Here is a 22,183-nt window from a genome sequence, read left to right as displayed (position 1 = left end):
CACATTTCTATAATGTGGGAGAATTTGTTTTTACAGAAAATAATTACTCTATAATAAATGTGTTAATTCTGATGGGGAAATTCCACATACATAAATGTAAATTAGGCAGTAAAAAATCTAACTTTGTACTTTTTCTCCATGAGATTGTGCATTATGGCAATTTAATTTCTAATTCCAACAACAAAAGGGCTGTGAAAACTGTCAACATGTGGTCCTCTTTCTGATTTTTGTGATACAGGCAAAGCTTTGGATTACTTTATTTGTGTATTATACTCTTTCCATGTTGTTGGAGCTATATTTTTATTTGTGTTTATTTTGGGATTAAGTTAATTTATAGCCTAATTTATTTCTTTTCTTGTTAAAGTTAATTTGGTTTATTTTGTATTTATGCTTTACTTGTATTGTCGTTTGTTGGTCACATGGTGTTATGTTCATTTGCATAAGTAGGTCAAGGTGGGAGGTACTTCAGGCACGAGGGCATATGGTTTTTTACCAGCGTGAGAGAGGAAATGTCTGTGAGCTTGCTTATGTGTGTGAATAAACCTCCTCAAACTCAATCTTGTTATGAACATCACTTTGCTTTGGTACCTCTGAACCTGCGTAAAGCCTAACCATGACGTAGCCTCAAGTGGCCATTTGAGAAGTTTGTTATTATTTGTTTAAGTTTATGGACAAATAGCCACTACACATGTATTTATTTAGCTTTTATCCAAAGCTACTTACAAGTGTTATATGCGAGGTCGCACGCCTCTGGAGCAAAGTGGTTAAGTGTCTTGCTCAGGGACACATTGGTGTCACAGTGGGGAATTGAACCCGGGTCTCTCACACCAAAGGCATGTGTCTTATCCACTGCGTCATGAGCTGTTTTGTCCCATGTGATTTTTTTTAACCCTCTGTTTGCAATCAAGATGATTTAAAAAAACAAAACAGGAAGGCGCCTCCAGGAAGTCGGGAGGGAAACAACAGGTCAGGTCTCTCCTGTCCAGGCTGATGCAGAGATCTTAATTCACACCTTCGTCTCATCCAGACTTGATTGTTGTAATGTTTTGTTTTCTGGTAACACCAAAAGCCTGAAAGTCAAAAGTGCTCTAATCCTCCTCAGCTTCACTCAAGTGTCTCCTTATTCATGTCAGATCAGACTTTCAGGTGCCTCTGATGAGATCCAACGATCCTTCATATGATTACGAGCGCCTGCTGGTCTTTATGTAAGAGGCTCAGTGATGCACGTGGGGAGTGAAGGCTGACCCGTGTGGTCCGATCCATCAGAGCGAGCTACTGTAAGTGAACAACTTTATGCTGGTTCTGAGCGAAAGCTGTCAGAACACGCAGTGCACATTTTCTCTATCTTGTTCTGTCTGCTCTCCCCCAAACACTTCGCTGGAGTCAAGATGGATGGAGCACTCAGAATAGTTTACTCTGCAACACTGGGACACAAACACAGTTGTTCATCATGAATGAGAAGTTGGTCAGATGGCGCTCAAACTAGAAACCAAGGTTCCAGATTAACAGACCAGTCTGTCACTTACGCCACAGAGCTCGTCAGCAGCTCGCCAAAATGCCATTTGTTACAACACATTAAATGAACGATAGCTTGTAGAGCAATATAACTATGAATTTCCATCTGCTGGTTTGGAGCGAATAAACCAGCCACGTGTGATGTTGACGTTACACACGGCTGTAATAAACAAGGCGTCTGGGTTCCAAACCAGAAATAAAACCAGTCGCGTGAACCTGATGGCCATTGATCTGAGAAAAATGGTGTTTCAAGCAGGTAAACTGCTACCAGCCATGTCTCACACGTTAGGGGAATATCCGCTGAGTTTTGCATGAACCTCCAAATATCCTTTGTGGGGTTCATCAATGGTGATCAAAGACTCAAAGTATATATTTTCTGAACGTTTAGAGTCGTTAATATTTTATTATACTCAGTTTAAGTAGCATTCATTGAGATTCAGCAAAACTGAGCGTTACCAGCTGCGAGGTGCATGAAATTCTCGGCAGGCGTGCAGAACTCTGCACAACCGAGCAAGACGCCGACAGCAGAGACAGCTGATCAGTCGTGAGTCACAAGTTCGCTATGTCAGAACTTATTCGGGGAAAGTGTTTCCATCGCCCATTAAGCGCATTTACTCTGTTTTCACAAAGGCAAAAACCACCTCAAGCGAGCGTAAAAACTTTTTTAGCGAAATTAAGGATTTTTTTTTTCATCAACCTTTTCTGATAAGAAACGCTGATGGAAACACGGCTATTTATTGGGTTAATATGTGTCCGAGCAGAAAGCATCCCAACTTACAAATAGCATGGCATCCCCAACTACTGTGAGTCACCCATAATGCACCGCACTGACAACGAAACAGCCTTCTGCTGTGAATGTTAACAAAATAAAATACAGCGTAGAAAGACCATGGTTAATAGTCTCAAGTCTAACAGGAATTTAACCATAAATATGTTTTAATAATTTACACTGTTACACATACACACTGGAGTCCATGCCTTTATAGGTCAGGGCTGTGCTGGTGGCAAAATGGCGCCTTGGCCCTCCATGACCCGGTCCACTTCTGATCGGTACCGACCCCTGCAGACCGGTTTAGAGAGTCCGGCCCTTGTCAAAGTCGCTCAAATCCTCATCACATCAACTCTGAGGACACAGTGTTCACCTGCAGCCTGGTGTTTCCCACCCACTCAGTGTTATTCACTTCACCTGTCATAATGTGACGGCTGATCGGCGTATAAAACTTTTCTCTCTCTGCGATCTCATTAAATCTTATGTTCAGTCCCGCGCTCTCCACTATACGTTCAATAATATCGTGTCGTGACAGAAGTATTGTGACAATATGAATGAGTGGTGAGGGCCTGAAATGGTATAATGGGACATATTGCGTTGTCTCTACTACGCCAAAACAATTGTAGGTTCAGGGACTTTTTGTTTTACTTTTTTACCTGAAGGGTGAGTATGGTGCAACACTTTCTGACAAAATTTGATGGATGGTGACCTTTGACCCTAAGGTTGGCTTTTGACGCCCCAAAATAAAGTTTCAAAAATAAAGTTTAATAAATATCAGGATATCCATAGACGTCATTTCAAGGCCTGCAAAGTGCCTGTCAGGAAAAGATGAACCTCTGAAACTTCCACCCGACTCCTCACACACGAATGCATCTTGAAATCGACAGGCTGAAATGCAAAGCAACGTGGGAGAATTAATGCATTTTTGAAGTGGCGCCCCACAACAGACAATAAATCCCGTGAAAATGGGCAAAGGTGGACAAAAACACGGACTTATCGCTCCGTATCAGAGGTCCTCTGTCATTGTTTGTGTGCATTTTGAAAACGGCGCGCAAAGACCTTGGAAATGTGGGAGCGCCCTTTAAGGTCAACTCATGCCAATCAAACAATCATGTAGACAAAAAACAACTCGATGTTCAAACACAACAGACAGACTAAACAAAGAAAGATCAGACATTTGAATCCTAAAGCCTGAACTCATTTGAATACCTATAGCGGTGCTGGAAAGAAGGTCAAGAGGTTAATCCCCTTTAAAAAGAAATGGCTGAAGGCCTGAATTCACAAAGAGAGAGAGAGCTGCAGAACACCATCCCAAAAAAGCCATATACAAGACTTATATGTTCTGGATGTCCTGTCTTTTTAAACCGTGGACTTTCCATAGTGATGTTAAACGGACGACCACATCACACAGCAACAGAGGAAGAAGATCAAGAAGCTTCATGCCCAATTATTTATGCAGTTTTAATACAGAAATGATATATTTTGTGGTCCTAAAGAGTTTATTTTTATATTTTTTACTGGATTTTAGTGTAATCTAGCTTGTTTTAAAATTTAAATATGTTCTTACAGCGACAGACTGATCAGAAATATTAAAGCATGAGGCAATGGATTAATGAGATCAGAGAGAATCGATGTGAATTTCATTTCACAAGTTCAAAATATTAATGACCCTGATTTGCTTCTATGATTGTCTTGTGTTCTGGACTGACTCATGAGCCAACACACAGTAACACAGTAAGCGTCACAGACAAAAGGCCGCAGTATTTCTAGTGATGTGGTCTCTCCGGAGTTTGCACAGAAAACAGATAATCACAAAAAGGTAAATCTCCAAAAAAACACCAGCAAATCGTTCACTCAAGTTTTCTCCAACACATCTGTGTTCAAACTGTCATTTTAGTCGCTCCAGTTAAAGGGGACCTATTATGCTGAATTTCTGTCATAGAAATTTCAAATAATGAGGGAAAAGGTTTTTTTTTTAATCCCCGGGAGCCAAAACCTTATATTCGCCCTGGTTCTCCAGTTAGAACATTTTTTCTCTCTTCTCTACATGTGGTCATTTGCTTAAAGAGGCAGGAGCAACTACAGCTTGTTTCAGAAAGAGAATATTTTTATATTCTCTGCTGTGTATTGCGTTATTGCTTCGCTGGAAAAAATCTACCCCCTTCATTTTTAAGACGTTTATATTACAAAACTCTACCAGTGTCACGATTCAGATAAGACCCAGAAACAGACGTGACGCTCTGACTGATTTTCAGTAATTTACTCAGACAAAGAGGTTGAGCAGGTAGTTGCTGGCGGGGGGTCGGTGCATGCAGAGAAGCAGGCGAGCAGACTGGCCAGAGAACTGGCAGGGCAGTTTGACCCAGGAGGTTTGAAGAGGAGTGCCGGTTTCTGACGGGTCAGGTGTCGCCTGCCTGCCGAGAAGTGATAACGACCATTAATGCTGAGGAACGAGGTGGATGCAAATCTCGACAGGCAGCCGAATTCTGCATCCACCTCTTTAGGTCCTTTTCAGACACTTTGCTGTGCTCATTGATCAAACGCGGTTATCACCACATAGAGGCTATTTACAGTATGCCAAAGAATGATACTTATACTATTAAAATAAGACTCTAAACGTTCATAAATACATACTTAAAATCATTTATCACCATTGATGAACCCCACAAAAAACAACAAACAAAAAACCTATATAGCCTGCAGGACTCAAAAAAAAACCCACACAAGATAAAAGTGTGCAACATGTTTCAGTGTCGTCAAGTTAACGTGATAAAGTGGCAAATGGCCGTCCCGTTCCTGTTTACAGCATTTTGAGCCCTCACAGCCTCTTCAGGGTTCAGGGTTTAGGACTTAGGGGGGACATTGGGATTGGGCCAATGATCCGGCGAGGACAGGATGTCGGGCTGCCACTTAAACAGGACAGGGAGGAACCCGAGGGAGCGTGAATCAGGTGTGTAATCAGCAGTCGTGCCTCCCCAACAACTGGAGGGCCGCGATAACGTTACTGTCTGGACTCACAGCACGACGTGCTCATGATTACAATCGCGGGTGTCGCATCAGCTGGGGCCAGAGGCGGAAATCACGACGGGGACGGGACGGTGAGTGTGGTTTAGTCCACTGCTTGCTTTCCCCCTTACAGGAGTCCGGTAGCAGAAAACCAGTTAAAATCCGTCAGTAGTTGTGGAGCTCCAGCAGGCTGCAGGGCTGTTTTATGCTCTTTAAACACTGGATGAACTGATTCTTCTGTCTTTACTACAGATGATGCTGAGTCCTTAATAAATTAATCATGACAAAAGATTCTATGAGCCCACTCTGTTATTATAACCTCACCTTGCTTGTTTGGTAGCTTGTTTAAGAGCTTATTGGACTGGAACTCATCTTCTACAGATAGAGATGCGCTGATCGATCCGCTGGGGACCGTTTTGTTTCGCTTAACCCAGCAAGCAATTTCACGGTTAAAAGACGCCTAATAGACGTCTAAACAGAGCCCAGACCTCCAGGCTAAAACAAGGTTGAATTTGGGCTGACAGTGAAAAGTTAATAGACGTCTAACCACAGACCAAATACACAGCTTTTGAATGACTACATATCTACATCTAATAGACAACAGAATAGTGGTTCAGAATAGAGACTGTTTTTACTCAAACATAACAGGTTCTCATAAATGGTAATCCGTCCAAACAAATTAAATATAAAGATTTTATTAAGAAAAAGGATTACAACATAGACAACTTAAGATAATACAACATGATGAAAATATAAAGGAATTATTGATAAAATATCATTATAAATAAAATTACAAACAATTTTAACAAAATGCGGTAATAAAAACATAAATAATGAGAAAATAAATTGGTTGGTTACATCCAAATCTAGATCTTTATCTAAGCTGCTGCTTAGATCAGATCAGATGGGTCTCTGGGTTGGCGCCAGTCTCTCGGGTAAATGGGATCCACAACTGTTGAATATGTAAGAATATAAATATAAGTAAACGTATAATTTACTATGTTCACTGTTTTCCCACAAGACATGACTACTATCATAAGATGATTTTAAATGAAAACATACAGTATTTCTAATTATCATTCTAATGAAGGTATAAAAAAATCATTGATAAGGTTTTTTTCTTTTTAATTTAAAAGTATTTATTACTGACCCATTTACCGCTATGGAAAATATAAAGATACTTGAACAGGACACATGTTTTAGCCATCATGTTGCATTAGAACAACCAAATAGAGAAAGCTGCTTTTATTCTTTGTGCTGTGAATGTAATGTGTTCTGTTCTGAATATTTATTGTTGTCTTTGCTGACTGAATGCTGGATAATTTGCAATAAACATTTAGTGTCAAAAGTCAAAAACTCATATTTTTATATCATAATGATCTAACGTTAGTGAGTAAAATATATGTGTGGCTTTCATAACAACTTATAATGGGTAAGGTTGCACATGTTTCAACCTCCTTTGAATTCAAGAGTTTTTAAGGGCAGGTGGAAACCTGTGGGTATCATGTAGTTAACGTTACAGTAACTTTAAGTTACACTTGCATGCAGCATGTTAAGCTAACCACAACATGCCTTACTCTACACCGTTACCCGCTGAAATGTCACGGTTCCTGTGCCACGAGTCTGACAGTGGCTGTGAGGAAGCTTTTGTGGAAGCAAGTGAAACAGAAAGCAAACAGCGTTCAGGAAATAAAACTGTGTGGAGCCAATAAAATATACTGTGAATACAGATATAAAATAAAGATTAAATATGTTTCACTACAATAACAAGAAAACATGAAGCTCACAGAAATAATATTTCATCCAGCGTGACTTTGGAGGCTTTTTTTTCTCAGAGGCTCTCTGGTGTCAGAGGTGAATCTCCTCCTCGGTCTTTCTCCAGTTCTGGATTCGTGCTCAGGAGCAGCTAACAGGAGCTACCTCAGGTCGGTCTGCACGACTGCTTGGGGACGTCTAACAGCAGGTAACCATGGAGTTTCACCAGGCCTCCAACGTGACAGATAAACTCCACTTATTATATGTACCATTATCACTAAAGGAGGCAGAAGAATAACTAAACATTCAACACTCAGAGCAGGAGAGAGCGAGAGAGAAATAATTGATTTACAGAATTAAATTGACACAAAAAACATTTATTTTGATCATTCACTCACTTTAAAAAACAAAACGGGAATCATGCTGAGGTTCCAGCTTCTCAGTTATGAAGATTTGCTTATTTTCTTCGTCTTACTTGATGATAAACTGAACATTTGATTTATTTTTTACATTTGAACACACTGATGGGAATGTTTATTTATGTTTATTTTATTTACAAAGAAATTAACTGAGAAATAACTTATTATTGGACAGTGACAAAATACTAAAAACATTTTTTTTCAAGGAATAAAAACTAAACAACATGAAAAGGAGATGGTTCATAAACAAATAATCAGCTCATTGACCTAAAGAGGGTTGTGAAAAAAGTGGATCAGGAATCATTAAAACAGACTGAATCAGTAGGAACAGCCTGGCTCTCCATCCAGCAGAGGGGTGAGGGTGGGAGGTGTGGCCTCCAGGGGTGGAGAAAAATAATACAGTATAGTATAAATATAGTACAATTTATTATATAAATTGCACATGAGAATTTAACTTTTTGGTATTATAATTGTCAGTCGTTTTTTCAGTCCACTAGATGGTGCTGTAGGAGTGTGGGATGATAATAAAATACCAAGAACATGAGGGTTCATCTCACAAGCCACCATCCAGAGAGACCATTAGCCAAGCACGGTAAAGCTAATGCTAAACTAGCTCCATGGAAAAATCAACCAACACTGGACACTGTTTGACAAAGCCACCGACCAATTCAGAGCGAGCAAAGAAAATAACCTATCACCTACTTGTGGTGCAAATACCTGCGTCCATACAACGTTCTGGAAAATGAGGGCTTTTGTTTCTTGCTAAAGACATTGGAACAGATTTGTTTCAGGGACACAGCCGTACTCGATCTCTACAGAGAAGTGAAGCTTAAAGTTGAGGAAAGTTTGACACTCAGACTGCAGGCCTTAATGCTCAACTCCAATTTTTTTTGTTTGACAGTTCACATTATTGTTTAAATGTGGCCCATATCAGACAGATGCTGACAAAGTTTTCCTCTGAGGACTTAATTTAAAGTTGGAAAAAAGTTAATTAAAATAGTGTAAACGTACCTTTTAAGCTCACCAAAATCTACATTTAGACATTTTTAGAAGATCAGCTATTGATTTTAGTAGGAGAGGGATGTTCAAGTGAAATATTAATCTCTCGTACACTAATATTTAACTTAATTTCATGCTTTTGGAATTTTAAAAGAAGATATTCATCTTTAAATGTAAAAAGTCTGGCTGTGCTTATTGGGTACATTTCGGTACCCTTTAAGCACAGCCCTGTTCCAAATAAGCTCACAAGAGTTTGTCTTATTGAAAACGATTGTTTATTTAACAAAAGACTTTGTAGGAATAATTGAAATAAGTTTTATGTGAAAGGTAAAAAGTCAATAACAAATACTAATTTAGTAGAATCAAGCAACAAGTGATTAAAATGGATTATTTCATTCAGATTGAAGGGACATTCAAGCGTTTTGTGTAGTACGGGGGAGACCGGGGATGGTTGTGACATTTGACATTTCTGTCTTTAGGCTCAGTGTGTGAATGTGTACGACTGGTGAATGCAGATTTAGTGTAAAAGCGCTTTGAGTGGTCGAAAAGACTAGAAAGGCGCTTTACAAGTTCGGAGCATTTACGGAGCATTTACATCTCAGACCTTTTAAGCCAGTGCATTCAAAATGTGATACAAACTAGTTACATGCGTCTGTTATTAAATTGTGTTAAACTGTTATCTCTGCAACTCAGACAGAAAATTAATGGTTTAGTCTCAAACACAAGGAGGAAAACAATTCACCACATAGCCTGGGTTAGTGGTCCGAGGTGAGCCTGTGTGTGTGTGTGTGTGTGTGTGTGTGTGTGTGTGTGTGTGTGTGTGTGTGTGTGTGTGTGTGTGTGTAGGGGTGACCCAAGCATCTTATTTAATGTCAGTCATAGTAGTGAGCATAATACTATTTAATAGATTCAGATCATTTGCCTGCGCATACTGTTGCACCACGTGTAAGAGATCAGATCTGGTTAATCCCCTGCCACATTGGGAAAGAGCAGAAATTACATACATGTGCGACTAAACAGTTTTATCAGAGTACTTCCAGGATTCTCCAAGTTAAATTTAAGAATTTATAAGACCTTTTTTAATACCACCTTGGATGAAATTTAACTGCTGTATAATAGAAAATCTGTATGAATTTAAACCTGAGAAATTATTATTAACGAAGTTACTTGAATGTAATAAAACATTTTATTAGAAAACATTCATATTTAATACACCACAGATGTTTGGGGTGTGTTTTTAATCTGATAATATAAAATGAATCAAGTAAGTCACTTTCTGTTGAAAAGTGGTGGGGACATAGGGGTTCAGATTAGGGGTGTGATGATACACTTAGCTCACATGCACGATTCACAATATTGGGTTCATGAGAACCAAGACCAAAAGATATTAACACTATTTTGATTAAATATTCAATGCTAAAATATATAAATGGGGTGTCTGGGTGTCCTCATCTAGAACATTCAGGGGACCAGCTCTGGTGGACATTCCTGCAGTCAGCATCCCAATTGTGTGCTCCCTCAAAACTTGCGATATCTGTGGCATTGGGCTGTGTGATGAAACTGCACATTAGAGTGGCCTTTTATTGTGGCCATCCTAAGGCACACCTATGCAATACCCATGCTTTTTGATCAGGCTTTTAATTTTCCTGTAACTTTTCCCCCCACATCTAAGACACAAGAAATACTATGCATATTTCTAAACATTAATCGCTTAATTATGCGATAAAATGTTAAACATACCCATAATTAAGGTTCAAACATCTAAAAATTATGAACACAGGGGCCTTATCTTCTGATCAAAGTTGAACAGCTGAACATAGGATACCCATATTTCAGTATTCAATTGTCCGATTGGCTTAAAATTACATGGGGTATCAAACACAAATTGTTTAAGGTAACAAATATGAATTTTTTTCTTTACGTAATTTGAATTAAATGACTACTTAATGAGCTTGATTATGAGATAAAAAGTTAAACTTACCCATAATAAAGGTTCAACCACCAGCAAGCACTAACATACGGATATCCATATCTCAGTATTCAATTGGCTTAAAATGACACAAGGTATGTAGTAACAAACACATACTTTAAGATGTCAAATATGACATAAGACTTTTTATTTTTTATTTTTTTTATACATAATCTGAATTCAAAGTTGGTGATGTAATGGGTACATGAGCTTAATAGGTACGTTTATCCCATATTGTAGAATATCACAATATGTTTGACATGGCAATAGTATTGTGATCATTTCGTATCGTGGGTCTCTGGTGGTTCACAGCCCTAGTGGTCTCACTGTACAGCAGGATTTTGGGGAGAGGAGGGTCTGGTCAGTGTGCAGATGCAGTCAAAACAACATACATGCTGCTCAGAATATAAAGTTAACTGTTGTCCATAGGTACCGCTAGACCCTTTTTAATGGGGCACATGCCCAAGTAAAATGGTCTAGAACCCTTGATGTCATTTTTGGACTAGTAAGGCTCCAGCGGTCAAGTTAGTGTTAATCAGTGTTGGGGAAGTTGTGCAATGCAATTATTGACGGCTTATTAAATACTGTAAGTCAACACACTCCCCAGACTCTTAAACCCAGTGTAGCGTTAACTAAATAAAACTATGACGTTGCATAATCAACATTAAACCTATCTGTTTTTAACTTACAGAGCACAAACATGTAGCCTAATATACAATGCGTCTACAATTAATGTCAGCTTATAAACTACTGTAAGTCAACACACTCCCCAGACTCTCAAACCCAGTGTAAGTTATAACTAAATAAAACTGTAGGTTACATGATCAACAATAAACCTATAACCTCTTTCCAGCCAGCGGTAATAATTTATGTGATGGCAGCCAGCGGGACATAAATAATTACATTAATGAACTGCCACAAGTTTGGCAAGTAAACACACGCTCATCCAATATTCATAACAAATGACAGTCGGAGATAACCTCTCATAGGTCGTAGATAAAGCAAGAAGCAAGCTAACGTTAGATGGCCAATGCTGAGAAACAGGTTTACTAACCTCAGGTTTCTAACCTATTTACGTTCAGCGCGTCTTTCTTTGGTCTTGTTTTATGAAGTTTTAAAGCCAAAGTTTATGATGAATGGCGGAGCAGCTGCCGGGTTGTCCTCTCCCACGTGTGGCCACGCACAGCTGATCCTACGTGTTACGTAGGCAGGTTATAGGAAACGCAGGGAGGGGAATAACAGCAAGCTCATCAGACGTTTCCTAAAAATAAACATCGTTTGAGTCCGAGTCGAGTCTGAAGTCTTTTGAGGACACGTCTCAAGTAGAGTCTGAAGTCACTGTGTGTGAGCGCGACTTAAGTCGCACTCGAGTCCGAGTCCCCATCTCTGATAGATTACTAGTTACTGCCATTTGAAAGTAATTAGTTATATTACAATATTACTTTCTCTGAATTGTAATGCTTTACACTAACTTTGCATTACTCTTGAGTTACTTTAATTGCTATTTAATGTGTGCATTATCCAGATAGTAAGATGTGACTGAATAGGTGGGTTTTAGTGATATGCAGAGTTATATCCGCAGATCGGGTGGCTCTTAGTCATAAAATAACCTGATAAGTAGCGGGTGGGTGGGGGTGGTTTGGGTGAATTAGGATGAATCATGTCCCCATTAAGAAAGACACTGTGTGTATTTACACACAAAGTACAGCAGCATAATGTCATTGTTTATTTTAATCTCCCGACTCGATCGGTCAGGATGAACTGACAGCAGCCTCTCTGATCAGGAAAGTAATTTATTAAAAGCACAAAACAGTCTATAAAATAAAAAAAAATGAATAAAAAAATCAATTTACACATGAGGGGAGCTACCTTCTTGTTAAGGAGAGCCGAGCTCCCCTGTAGTTTGCACCCTGCCTACAATTTCAACTGTCTGATTCCCGCAACAGCAAATAACTCTACTCTTTCACTCATGGATTTGTTTTTGTGCTGCTGAAATGTTTGTCATCTGTGTAGGTGAACTATTGAAAAACAAAACACCAGGTTAAAATGTGTTAAAAACATCCGTTACTGATATTGTAACGGGTATAATATTACCTATTTTTATTTAGTAATGCGTGATACTACTGTGTTACAGCAAAAAGCAAGACATAAATGTAATTGCATTACTTTTGTAACACATTACTCCCAACAATGGCGACAAATAAGTACGTTCGCACTTTCAGGCACAAATAGACAAACAAGAACAAACCAAGCATGATTAATGCATCTTTTTATTGAGGATGTCTACAAACACAATAGAAGAAAACAGAATAAAACAATGTGGGCATTGATCTTTATAGAAAACAAACATTAATAAAATGCTTATTTTTAAAGATAAGATTATTCAGCTGCAAGGAATAACATATTTACATATTTGTCCAACATCACTTAAAAAAAAAAAAAAAAAACCAACACCATTTAGCTGACGCTTTTATCCAAAGCGATTTACAATTGTTATATACGTCAGAGGTTGCACGCCTCTTCTCACAGTGGATTCAAACCCAGGTCTCTCACACCAAAGGCATGTGTCTTATCCACTGCACCATCACCACCCCATGTTCAACTTCAACAATTTCAATTTACAAGCTCTAAATAAATATTTCTTTTGCATTTTCTCATGATATTGTACAAAGACTAAAAACAATTTGTTGTTTCTGAAATATAAGAAAAAGTGTGTCAAATTGCAGAAAAATCTATTCCAAATTATACTACAATAAAAGTACTTAAAACAAGTAAAAAAAAAAAAAGGACAAAAACTAAATTGCCAATCATGGAAAACACTTTTCAACAGTCGCACCACATGATATTTTCTAATTTAGTCAAAATTTACAGGCAGAGAATAGGCCACCTAAACAAAACAGGCTAGCTTCCTACAAAAAGGACTCCATTAACTTTATAATCAAAACAAATATTGGTAGAAATGTTTTTTTTAAAGTTAAAAGGTGAGTACAGATATGGAAGAGGTCATGTATGGATATGGTATGCTTTTATGCTTTCAACCTTTTTTGTGTGACCTGTGGTTACCAACTAGCTGCTTCTGCTGCGCCATTAATTCATGTTATCGTCTTCTTGTTCAAATCCCGTATTCTTGTCTGAACTTTGACCTACACCGAGACCCTCGCTCCCACCACGCCTTTGGAGTAAATTTTGGACTTTTAGGGCTCCGCGTTTTGTTAGCAACTTTACATCTGCAACATCCGCGAACACTTTGAAAATTAAACTCTTTGTTAACGTGAAACAGCACGTTATAACCATTCTGAAACGTCGATGAGAGGATGTGCACAAAAAGAGAAAGAAAACTCAATGAGAGTGACTTTCAGAAACAGCAGTCAGGTAAACTTGTTCTCGCCTCTCAAAGTCTGATGTCGGCCCATAACAGCAGCCTGATGTTAAGTTACTGTGCAGTGCACTCCTCATCTGATCATCTGTTTCTCAGTTGACGTTTAGTTACAACTCTGGACTAATGCAAGATGGAAAATAGTGGATTGACAGTGATTAAAATGTTGATTAGCAGGGCAGACTGTTTAATTTGGACATACTTCATTTAATAACCATCACATATTCAGTCATGGCAAAGTATACATAGTATTTTACATTTGAAAACTAGGGGGAGCCAGTTTGAAAGGGCCAGATGCTGCTGAGAACATTAATATAACTCCAGTATATATATAAAGAATTGACAAGGGCTATGCTTCAGTTTGTCAGCAGAGTAGATGCTGGTCAGCCAGTACAAACACTATTGATCCACAGCCACAGACCCTACTGAAACAGTTGCTGCTCCACCAGATTGGCCCCCAGTCTTATCAGCCTTTATGAGTTAGTGCACAGAGGTCCATTCAAACCAGCACTGGATTTTTCTAGAAGAGGTTTACATTCAGGCTTATTACAGAGACAGCATGAGTAGGAGGCAGGAGGAAACAGCTCGCTTGGCTCTTTTCCCAAAACTAAGCAGCGTGACGTTGACGTTGGTGGTGTTTAAGGCTACTAAGATTAGTAAAGGTTTTCCCACATGTTTCACACCAGTGCGGTTTCTCACCGGTGTGAAGACGTCTGTGTGTTTCTAGGCCACCTAATTGAGAGAAACGTTTCCCACATTGTTCACAACAGTATGGTTTCTTGCCGGTGTGAACATGTTGATGGAGTTTTAGGTTACCTGATGCAGTGAAAGCTTTCCCACACTGTTCACACCGGTACGGTTTCTCTCCGGAGTGAACAAGTCTGTGTTTTACAAGGGTACTGGATGTAGTGAAACTTTTTCCACACTGCCCACAGCTGTAAGGTTTCTCTCCAGTGTGAATACGTAGATGTTTTTGAAGGGTACTTGATTGAGAGAATCTTTTCCCACACTGCACACACCTGTACGGTTTCTCTCCAGTGTGAACACGTTGGTGTTTTTTTAGTTCACCTGATCTAGCGAAATTTATCCCACACTGGTCACAGCTGTACGGTTTCTCTCCAGTGTGAACTCTCTGATGAACCTTTAAAGATCCAGATCTTGTGAAGGATTTGTCACAGTGCTGACAGCTGTGACGTTTGAGTCCCCTCCGTTTCTATAGCAACAGACAAAGAGAGAAAGACAGTGAGAGGTCATGGTGGAGCGAGCTATCTAGAAGCAGCTGACACTAATTAGACCAGTGTAAACCTAAGATAAAGTAGTTTTTTGTGCAGCTTTTTTTTTTTTTTTTAAGTGTTGCAGGCATCAAATTTAAAGTGAGTGAATATGTGCCAAAAACAATAAAGTTAATCAGTTTGAACATTAAATATCTGGCCTTTATAGTGTATTAAATTGAATATAGGTTGAAAAGGATTTGCAAGTGAATGTATTCTGGTTTTATTTACGTTTTACACAACGTCCCAACTTCACTGGAATTGGGGTTGTTGAATCTGAATTGCAGAAAAATCTATTCCAAATTATACTACAATAAAAGGTACTTTATATGTAAACATCATAAATTGGATATAAAAAGGACAAAAACTAAATTGGCAATCATGGAAACCACTTTTCAACAGTCGCATGATATTTGGTCGCACCACATGATATTTTCTAAATTTAGTCAAAATTTACAGGCAGAGAAAAGGCCACCTGAACAAAACAAGCTAGCTTCCTTAAAAAAGGACTCCATGGAATTTATAATCAAAACAAATATTGGTAGAAATATATTGTTTTTCTGAGGTCATACCACATGATATCCAAAAGTGACAACTACATACCAGCTATTACTATTTTAAATTTTTCCAGATTTGAGAGAGTTACAAACATACTTCCTGTTTCAATGGGTCCTTGGCAAATGGTACATTATTCAACTTCCTGTCTTCTAATGGATTTCAACATAAAAGTCCCAAAGTGGTTGTTTGTTGATTGTCGCACCACGTGATTTTTCATAAAATTAATGAATTAATCAGTCAAAGTTCGCTTGTGTATTATTACGGAAATATAAATACGGATGCTTTGCGATTTTGTAGAGGACCAAAAAACACTTTGGAAATCATGCCAAATAGGGCAAAACACAATTTTGAATAGATTTTAAAGTAATTCCAAGTTTTCAAAACAGCAATCATGTCAACCAGAAAAAGTTGCAAATCAAGTTCCTATAGAGGTCAGTGCCACTCTAGACCCCTCTGTGGAAACACACCTACAGTTGGTTGTCACAGGTGCTAATGCATTAGTCAAGCTTGAACCTTGTGGGCTCTTGCTCCATTCCAGGCAACTCAGAACAGGGAAATTTCCGACATCCTAGAAAAGTACTGTAAAACTACACTACTACATGTGAAGTTAGAGGAAAAATTAAATACCCAACTTCACGAGCAGCTGCCGAATGACGTCGCACAACAATGGCAGCTCCCATGGAAGCACACATTGTAAATGTTATTAGGTAGCTGGTGATGGTAAACAATCTCTGAAAGTCATCTTCTCTACCCAAGCTTTTGATTACCAACTGATGACATTTACACTGATTTACATTTAGCGTCATGCACCTGAAACGCTTTGAGGTTGGTTGGATATCTGGAACACAGCATATGTTCCACAGACATCAAAGAAAGAAAAGTTGCCTATTACTCGATTAACAAAGCAATTTAACCAAAATAAATATCAAAAACATGTCTTATCAATAGCTGTTTCCACTTCAGTTTAGTGATGACAATAATCCTATATTATCTAGTCAGTTGTTGTTACCTGCAGATACCTGAAGAACTGGTCTTTTAGTTTAAAAAAGCGCAAATGTTTAATTCAAATTTAGTTTGTCCTTTTTTTATTTTAAGATGTGTTGTGGGTATATAATGTTGCATGTTTATCTAATAGACTCGGAGTCTAAAAGTTGAACTGAACTGATTTATTCATGTCTGAAGCATGGGACACTGAATAAAAACAACCCCGCCCCCCAAAAAACCCCAATGATATACTGTCTCCTTGTTGTTATGCAGAACAATACAGTTCGTCACTTGTAAAAGTTCGCTGTTCTCACAGTCATGTGATTTGTAACAAATCTTTGTCTTCTTCATAAATGTAAGTTGTAATTTATTTATTTATTATTATTTTTATTTATTTTTTTACACACAAAAGGTTGAAGCATAAAAGCATACCATATAAATACAGGACCTCTCCCATATATGTACTCACCTTTTAACTTTAGAAAAACATTAGATTTTAATTTAATGTTTCTCATAATTGAGTGTCAAAATTGCAAATTGCTTTTGCGTTACTTTCACTGCTATTTAATGTGCACAATACTCAGTAAGATGTGCTGCATAGGTGGGTTCTAGTGATGTGCAGATCGGGGGGTCTTTGTCTTAAAAAAAAACCTTATGGGGGTCGTGTCAGATTTCCAACCAGATCACAATGATAAACCAGAAGGGACATAAAATAACTTGAAGTGGGGCGGTTACAGCAACACACAAACTCCTGTCAATCTGGACCCTGACAATCAACTAACCCAAAATCAAAGTGTTCATTTTCCAGAAAAGAAACAAAACCAGCTTCACAGCAATGTGTCAAACAAATCATTGAAATGTGAGGAAATTTTTGCTTGGCTGTGAAAGACAGGGCATAAAGGGGCTTTCTATGGTATCAATATAAACATTCAACCACCAGTTACAGCCTGCTGTAATAAAATATTCAGGTCAGTCATCAAACCCACTGCATTACATGGCAGCTACAGCTGCTTGATTATGGTAATGATCACAATCAGGATTGTTTTGGTCAAACTTTTCATCACTATTATTTAACAGGATTACTGATTGTCACACATTTTGATCAAGCTGTTGTGCAGGTTGTATTAGATTACCATTGAAAGCATGTAACTGATAAAATAAATAAATTGTTGTTTAGAAACAGCTGAAGTAACTGCAGCTCATGTTCGTTCCTGTCTCAGGTCATTCAGAGAATAATAACGCAGGCAGACTGTTTGTCACTGTGATAAACTCACCAACACACGAGGAAATATAATGACTCTGCTTCACTTTTCACCAGCATTGTTTCTGCTGCGCGCTCCAGACACAACACGGGCTGCACCGCGCATGCGCCGCGCGGGAAAACTCACAGCACAAAGAAAAGAGAAACGCTCGTGAGTTTTTCTTTCAGCTTCCTCTCTTCAAGATGAAAACAGGAATCACGGAGACACTTTGGAAATCAAACCACGTCAACACAAACCCTGGAGCGGGTTTTCAGGCTCTGATCTCTAACAACAGAATGAACGGATGATACACGGACCCTCGAGACTCTTCCTCGTGTCTTTAGTCTCGTGATGAAGTCATGAACACTGACCTGAACATCGGTGCTATCAGAGCACGAGGCTGCTGTTTGGCTCCTGTGGTCCGGGTTCTGGTTCGCCATCGTCCTGCAGGTCTCCGCTGTGACTGGTGGACCGTGTTCTCCTGGACCGAGTCTGGATTCTGGTCTCGGAGGTCTTCAGGCTGAGATACAGGAGCGCTGCGGGATCCCGCGGAGTGTTCTCGCGATGTCACGGCGTCTCGCCCCGCCCCTTAGTTACCGTTGCTCAGGCAGCAGATTCACAGCCTGTTTGAAACAAAGCAGCTTCTCTGTAGCTGCTGAAGTTGGTTTAGCGCGTCAGACTGCTGATTTTACTGAAGTCAGATTTGAATGATCTTTATTGTTATTATACTCAGGTACAATGACGTGTCGTAATGCTTCTGTTAATGTCATTCAAATAAAACAATGCATCATATGCACATGCAAATTTTCAGTTTCTTTGTCAAAAAAATAGTTTTTTGTATATATTTTTCTCATTTCACGTCACCAACTATTGTGTTCTGATCATCACATAAAATTCAGATTAAAAAAACATTGAACTAAAGGCTGTAATGTAACAAAATAGGTTAAAAAGCCAACTTTTGCAAGGCATAGTACCTGATAGGCCTATAAATGTTTCCTTTTTTTATTGACAAGATTACATTCAAAACTCTCGTACAGGAAGAAAAAAAACCTTATAAATCCAGAAAATACATAGATAAAAAGAAAAGAAAAGGAGGGGGTACTACTTAGGCAAAACGGCTATAGAAAACAAAACAAAGCCTCGTTTAGGTGCAGAGTTTAATGCAGGGGAGAGTTTAAAATCGTTCACAAACCATGAAAAATAAGGCTTAGGAGATTTCCACTTACTACCATGGATGTGATATTTACCCATCAGAACAATCATATAGATCAGATGAGGACGGATCTATGTTGTCCCAAAATCAGGAAATCCATCCATCCATTGTCAACAGCTTACCCTGCGTACAGGATCGCGGGGGCATCGGACGCAAGGCGGAGTACACCCTGGACAGATCGCCAGTCCATCGCAGGACACACCTAAGGACAATATAGGGTAACCAATCAACCTAGCCTGCACGTTTTTGGACGGTGGGAGGAAGAACCCACACAGACACGGGGAGAACATGCAAACTCCACACAGAAGGGCCGGGGCAACCTGGGGTTTGGACCCACGACCTTCTTGCTGTGAGGTGACAGTGCTAACCACCACCGTGCCGCCCCAATCAGGAAATCATCAATCTTAATTATGTAGATCAGACCAGAAGTTTTTTGACATGGGACATTTAAAAACAAACAAAAAACCATGTATTCCCAGGTCTCCTCAGCTGCCTCTCAAAATACACAGGGCGCTACCTCAAATTTGAACCTTCTTTTAAGAAATCAGCAACTGGATTGGTTTTTATAATTTATTCTTCAGTGAGTTCCTTTGATTTTGGGGGAGATGGGCCGTTTGATGAATTTGAGATGTGGTTTATCTATGGACACGGTTTCAATACTTGGAACCTGTACACACAGTCCTCTGTCGTAATATATATAAAAAAACCATAGAAAAAAAATTATCACTAATAAATGTGTTATTACACTTTTTTTTAAATCATGTGTTAAATTCATTAATTACAAGACTCAAGATAATATATCACAAACACCTTTTCTCATACCAATCAATCTTTAACAGTGATTTTCTGTTAACTGTAATAACCCTGTTATTCCACAGAGTGGATCCACAGGGAGAAAAGTTGTGGGTAAATATAATTTTCCAGTATTGAAGAAGTAGTTTGTGGAAGTTGGTTTTTTAACATTATTAGAAGAGACATACAGGGAGTGACACGGATACATTAATTTGGAAATACCTACTGTTTTAGACAGTGTATTTCTACCAAATACTGAAGAAGTCCTTTGGATGAGGGACGAAACGTCTTCCAGTATCTTCAACCAAGTCCAGTTGCCCTTGACTTTAACCTTCGTTGGATAACTATGACCTGGATGACTGAGAATCTTCACAGACATCTACCAAAGACAGTGGGGTCTCTGGCTGCTTCCACCCAAAGAGTCATTCACACACACACACAGCAGTGATAATGAGCTACCATTTACAGTTTCTACAGCTGCTCACACACATTTCTCAACACTGAGACTCTCCATTCGGTCCCAGCAGAAGTCAGTGTGGAAAACAAACAAAACACAAATTATTGTAAATTAGACTGAATGTTGTGTCAATGCACCTGAAAAATAAAAAATGATAAACTCCTCTTTGGCACGTTCAACAGCGAGCGCCTCTTTTCACTCCTCTATGAAAGACTTGGGGCAGGTGAGGAGATTTAAAAAGCTACTGAAGCATTTCTGACTGTGTTTCCTCTCTGCAGGCCTGGACCTGAGTCCACTGAGATCTGCTCTCCACACACGTGGTTTATATTTAGTTTCATCCACTCTACATTACTGAGGTCATTAACTTGACTTGGTTTTCTAATCTCTCCACCGTTTACCGTCAGCAGACTGACTTTATCATTGAGAATACCTGTACATGTGTGTTTTTAATGGTTTGATTTGTTTCCTTTCAGTATCTGCTGCTGTAAAACAACATCTGCTCAGTGAAACTAAAGCCAGACTGACTTTTATGGGTCTGTTTAGATTCTCACAGCGCTTTGATGAGGGTCAGGAAACATGGTGGTCTGCTTAAATTAACAGTGACAATGTGGCAAGAGACATAAATACATGAAAATACACATGTATTGACTGTATGTCTCTGTATAACACTTTAGGAAGGTGAGGAACAGCTGTGAGTGATTAAACAGCAGCAGCTTCGTTTTAAAAGGAAAAATAACTGAAACTTGATGCTTTTAATGCGTAGTTTAAATTTTAAATCTATAATTTATAACAACTTCAATAGTTATACATATAAGAAAGTTAAATAACAAATAGGTCACTAAACATCAGTAACAGGCTTCAACACCTAAAACTTGAATTGATTTTTTGTAATCCCAGTGTTTCCCATTCATTAACGAGACCATGGCGGCCCGCCACGGTCTAATTTGCTCCGCCATAGTCTCACAATGACCCGAAAATAGTTTTACACATTTCATAAAAACGTTTCAGACCTCGAACATTGTGGTTTGTGGGCGCTGCTGTAAGCTCGCACGCTCTGGCATCCGACTTGAAACAACCACTTTTCTTTTGAGGTAACGTTAACGGCCTGTTTCTGTCACTCATTTGTGAGACGGCGATTAAGCTAGCCGCGCCTACATTTGGAGTGCACACATATTAACGCCTTTAGGGTAAATCCACTGAAACGAGCTGACAGGCAGGTTAGCGACTTTATCCTGTCAGTTTCTCTCTTTACAAAAACAAGTGTTGCAGTATGAGAGTCCTACCTGAAGAGAGGCTGTGAAGTCTTGTTATGAGAATCACATACAACATTATTTATCATATTGGGTCAGACTTGATGAATGTAGTTTTTTTCACATTAAACTGGAGGGATAATGATATAAAGTGCTTAATTTCAGAAAAAAATAAAATGTGTAGCTTCAAGTGATGAAGTGCAGTCTTAACCAATTTTATAATAAACACTGAATACATTTTAACATATGAACAGCTGTAACGCCTCCTCTTCTCTTTCATTCTCTACCACTTCCCTACTTCCTCTTGTTCAGTGAGAAACGTGAGCTCTAGTTTGTCCTGCCAGTCAGCATTGGGTCTGTGAGTTTCCTGTGCTGCTAAACCAGTACAGTAAATGCTAGAAAAGCTGCGCGGGTTAAAAAAGAAACGCTCCGTCACAAGGTAGTAATTCTCAATAATAAATTGGCTGCAGGTCGGCGGTCCGGAGAGGACGGCAGCTGGGTCCAGATCCGGTCCGCCTTTTAGTGACCTCTGCTATACAGGATGGAAATGACATTAATTGGATCATATTCACAGAAAGTATAATGGGGGGGGGGGGGGGGGGGGGGGGC

At 39.0% G+C, this 22,183-nt stretch overlaps 1 protein-coding gene across 1 annotated transcript in view; it reads right to left on the bottom strand.

The window, feature by feature from the left end:
* Positions 1-18,393, bottom strand: part of LOC123980196 (zinc finger protein 431-like) — a 49,677-nt gene extending 31,284 nt beyond the window's left edge. The window contains exon 1 of the mRNA XM_046064458.1: positions 18,234-18,393. Within this exon, the coding sequence (XP_045920414.1) occupies positions 18,234-18,302 (69 nt within the window). The 5' untranslated portion in view covers positions 18,303-18,393. The remainder of the gene's footprint in view (positions 1-18,233) is intronic.
* Positions 18,394-22,183: the final 3,790 nt, after the last annotated feature.

This window comes from Micropterus dolomieu, linkage group LG12 (genome assembly GCF_021292245.1).
Source record: "Micropterus dolomieu isolate WLL.071019.BEF.003 ecotype Adirondacks linkage group LG12, ASM2129224v1, whole genome shotgun sequence".
NCBI lineage: Eukaryota > Metazoa > Chordata > Actinopteri > Centrarchiformes > Centrarchidae > Micropterus > Micropterus dolomieu.
The sequence above is the reverse complement of the archived record's forward strand: the minus strand, read 5'-3'. Positions and strand labels throughout refer to the sequence as shown.